Source organism: Nestor notabilis, unplaced genomic scaffold (genome assembly GCF_000696875.1).
Source record: "Nestor notabilis isolate BGI_N333 unplaced genomic scaffold, ASM69687v1 scaffold22994, whole genome shotgun sequence".
Classification (NCBI taxonomy): domain Eukaryota; kingdom Metazoa; phylum Chordata; class Aves; order Psittaciformes; family Psittacidae; genus Nestor; species Nestor notabilis.
In genome coordinates this window covers 7,634-11,610 of record NW_009926319.1, presented here as the reverse complement: position 1 = coordinate 11,610, position 3,977 = coordinate 7,634, and the positions used below count along the sequence as shown (strand labels likewise).

The 3,977-nt window shown below is 58.3% G+C and overlaps 1 protein-coding gene across 1 annotated transcript in view; it reads left to right on the top strand.

The window, feature by feature from the left end:
* Positions 1-1,217: 1,217 nt before the first annotated feature.
* The window catches only part of ABR (active BCR-related), a gene marked incomplete at its 5' end in the record, with an annotated part of 3,745 nt that continues 985 nt past the window's right edge, over positions 1,218-3,977 (top strand). The window contains 5 exons of the mRNA XM_010013478.1: positions 1,218-1,277; positions 1,386-1,495; positions 1,726-1,865; positions 2,361-2,495; positions 2,754-2,859. Of these exons, the coding sequence (XP_010011780.1) occupies positions 1,218-1,277; positions 1,386-1,495; positions 1,726-1,865; positions 2,361-2,495; positions 2,754-2,859 (551 nt within the window). The remainder of the gene's footprint in view (positions 1,278-1,385; positions 1,496-1,725; positions 1,866-2,360; positions 2,496-2,753; positions 2,860-3,977) is intronic.

Below are 3,977 nucleotides of genomic sequence, written 5' to 3'. Positions count from 1 at the left end.
TCCCGCCCCCCCCCCCGGCGGCGTTTCCCACCAGCCGCAGGGCTGGCTGGAGGAGGTGGCGTGGTGCTTGCTGGGCTGCAGCCAGCGAGAGGGCTCCACGTCAGGAGCCATTCCCAGGGGAGACCGCAGCGTTCCTCGTGGCACCATGGTCACTGAAGAGCTACTTGGGTTTGCTGTGGTGTGTTTGGGCATAGGGCAATGCCACAGTGCTGGGTCTGTGCTGAGAGCCAGGGCAGCTCGAGCCTGTCCTCAGGAGAGTGGGGTTTTGGTGTGCAAGAAGGGACATGAGGGACCGCAGGGTCTCCCCCTATGACATGTGGTGGTTTTACAGGCAGCCAGAGGCAGGGGAACAGCAGCTCCGTGGCCAGAGCAGCAGCTCTGGACATGTTTGTGCTCGCCCGGAGCATCTTTGAACCCAGCAGCTGTAGGAAACTCCCTTGTGTCCTTGATGAGTGACCCGTGTGCTTGGCACAAGCCTCGCTGGGCAGCTGCATACACACAGCCCTGGGAGCCCGCGCCATCCCCTTCCCGCTCCTGCCAGCTCCCACATCCCATCCCGTTCCCGGAGGGAACATTACTGTTGGGCTCTGCCCCACTGCTCACCCTGCGCATTACAGGGATCGATGTGGCTGGATCAATACCACCAGCTGGGGACCAAAAAGCCCCAAAAGGTATTTGTACCCCCCTCTGCCCAGCCCTGGGGCCTGGCAGCCACCGTCACACGTGCCAGGGCCTTGGGAACACCAGCACCTCGCCGCAGTGGCCAGGCACCGGGGCAGCATCACCGAGTCCCCCGCTAGCCCCAAAGCCAGAAATAGTAGAGCTTGTCATTCCCAGGGGTTATAAATAGCCTTGGCTATGGGGAGATGTTGTTTTTCTGCGTGGAAAATGCTGCCCTACTTCTGTTTCATCAATCTGCCGCCAGAAATAGTCCTAATTTCTTGGAAATTTCTTGCCTCTTGGGAATGGGTTAAAGCGCTGCCTCACAGGGGCTCGGGGTAAAGCTGGGCAAAGGAGGCTGAGCCCACCTGGCTCCAGGGCATGGTCAGATGGACCTCGGACCTTCTCCTCTCCATCCTCCTGCCATGGACAGCAGGTTGCCAGGGAAGAGCATGTCCCACACCCTGCATCGTCTGTGGTCTGGGGGCTTTGGGGTGGCAGTGGGGCTGGCATGGGGCTGTGTCCCCACAGAGCTCACACACCATCTCTCCCTGCAGCTGGACCCACAGGCCGTGCAGACAAAGAACTGGCACATGGACGTGATCGAGATGAATGGGGTAAGCCCCTCACTTTGATTGCAGCTCCTTGTCCAGGGCTGCTTCATGCAGCAATGAAAGTGATGGGCCAGGGTTGGGCTGCAGGGACTCACCCCTTATCTCCCACAGATCAAGGTGGAGTTCTCCATGAAGTTCACAAGCAGAGACATGAGCCTGAAGAGGACCCCGTCCAAAAAGCAGACCGGTGTCTTCGGGGTCAAAATCAGTGTCGTGACAAAGTACATGTGGGGCTGGGGGTGCTGATCTGTTCCAGTCCCTGTGGGTGTGGGGTTGCACCATGTCCCCTTGGTCTCACCAACACTGGAGAGCTTGGCTTTTGCTTCCGGCTGGGGACTTGTCTATTCCTTCACCAGCAACATGCTGCCCCTGGCCCGGGGTTTGCAGGGCTGGGCTGGCCACTACGGGGTTCCCTGGGAATCTTTGCTCATGGCTCTGCTTTCCAAACCAGGCGTGAGCGCTCCAAGGTGCCTTACATTGTGCGCCAGTGCATCGAGGAGGTGGAGAAGAGGGGCATCGAAGAGGTTGGCATCTACAGGATCTCTGGTGTGGCCACTGATATCCAGGCATTAAAAGCTGTCTTTGATGCAAGTGAGTGTCCTGGGAGATGGCCTATCTCCATGTCATGTTCCACTGGGAACATTTGCAGACACCAAGTCCCCCCCACCCCGGTCCCCTGCCTTGCAAGTCCAGGGTCTGATTATTGCACTGCATGTGTGCAAAATGTGCTGGCGAGCCCAGGAACGGGCTGTGGGGGTGAGGAGGGGAAGGAGGGTGTAGTAAAAGCCCAGAGGTCCCAGCCTTGTTTGTGCCTTGGTGTCTGAGCTGCTGCTGCGCCTGGCTGGCTCTGGGGAGACACTGAGTCAGGGCAGCATTGCAAATGGATTTGCAAATTATTCCGCATCCGTTGCCCAGCCAGGCGGGAAGTGCTCGGCTTTCCCAGCCCCGGCCTGGCTCAATGGAGCTGTGGATCCGGTGGTGGTGTCCCTGCCCTCCAGCCAGCAGCCTGCCTGGGTAGCTGGGGTGACGGAGGGGATTGAGACCCAGAGGGGAAGGAGATGTCACATGTGGGTGCTTTCTGGACAGATAACAAGGACATCCTGGTCATGCTGAGTGACATGGACATCAATGCCATCGCCGGCACGCTGAAGCTGTACTTCCGCGAGCTGCCTGAGCCCCTCCTCACTGACAGACTCTACCCTGCCTTCATGGAGGGGATTGGTAAGGGCTTGGGAATGGGGTCAGTGGCTCTGTTTGGCATTGCAAGCTCCGGGATGGGAGACTCCTGAGGGTCCTTCCCAGCTGAGCCCACTCAGCTCTGGCTGTCCTTGCTGGCTCCAGGTCAGCTTGGGACTCATGGTGCTGCTCCCCAGGGAGCAGGCAGCACTGGCTGCTGGGAAGCATCTGGCCACGGTAAGTCCCACTGCTGCACAAGTGTTCCCAGCTCCTGTCCTGAGCCCTCTCCCTCCTTGTTTCCAGCCCTCTCAGATCCTGCTGCCAAGGAGAACTGCATGATGCACCTTCTCCGCTCGCTGCCTGACCCCAACCTCATCACCTTCCTCTTCCTGCTGGAGCACTTGAAAAGGTAATGGATTGGCTTGTGGTTCCCATGGGGATGCCCAGCGAGGTGGGAGGTGTAGATGGGTTTGCCTCAAGTGCTTTGCCGTGGGGATTGGATGTGAATGGAGTTAGAGCCACTGATTCCTGCAGTGCCTGTTTGTCCGTGGGCTGATCCCGAAGTGGAGGAGGATGGTGCTGTGCTGCTATGGAGCAGGGCCAGCAACAGTGGCCCTTTCTTCTCCCAGCCCTTCCAAGTGGGTGCATCCCCAGGCATGTCCCACCTGCCCCAGCACACTATGAGTCCCTTTGCCTGGTGTCAGTGTTGGCTTCCCATGGCCCCTCCCTATGGGCCCTGTAGGGAGCTGGAGGGATCCTGGAGCCATTCTGCCCCACAGAGCAGCACCCAGGGCCACCGGCCACAGTGCCAGTGGGGACTGAGCAGTGCACAGCCATTGATGCAGGTCAGCTCTGCAGGGAGCATGTGTCCTCTGATAAGATGCAACGCTTGGATGCCACAGAGCATGTGCAGCTGGTGGGACAAGCTCTCTGCAGGGACAGGGAATCCAATGGGAGCTGTGCAGTGTCCCCCTTAGCAGGAAAACTGAGTGCTATGTCCCTTACCACCAGTCCAGCAATAGCCCCTGCAAAATGAGGTGCAGTAATCGTTGTAACTTGTCTGCAGTGGATCAACTCTGTGGACATGTCCCAGAGCTGCAGGTGACACCCTATGTCACTCATCCCAGGGCAAGTGCAGCAATGTGTGTTTTGATGGGCTCTATCTTGGCCCATATGAAGCCCATCCGAATCTGGGCATGGACAGTTCTGGGCCTCGGTGGTGCCCCAAAACCCATGGAGAGCACAGGACAGCAATGCACATGCAGAGCCTGGCCAGAGCTGGCGATGAGTTTGGGATCAGTGCTCACAGCTCATGTTACTTGCATCATGAAACGTTTTTTTTTTTTTCCCCTCTGGTTTGGCTAAAACCAAACAGAAAAAGTGATTGATGCTGGGGGGTGGGGAAGGAAAAATCCATTTCCATCCTGAGAACCGGGCACAGCCAGTTCCCACATCTGCTCCCCTGGCCAGGGCTCAACCGTGCAGCCTGTGCCGTGGAGCACAGCCGCCTCCTAACATGGCACTGTT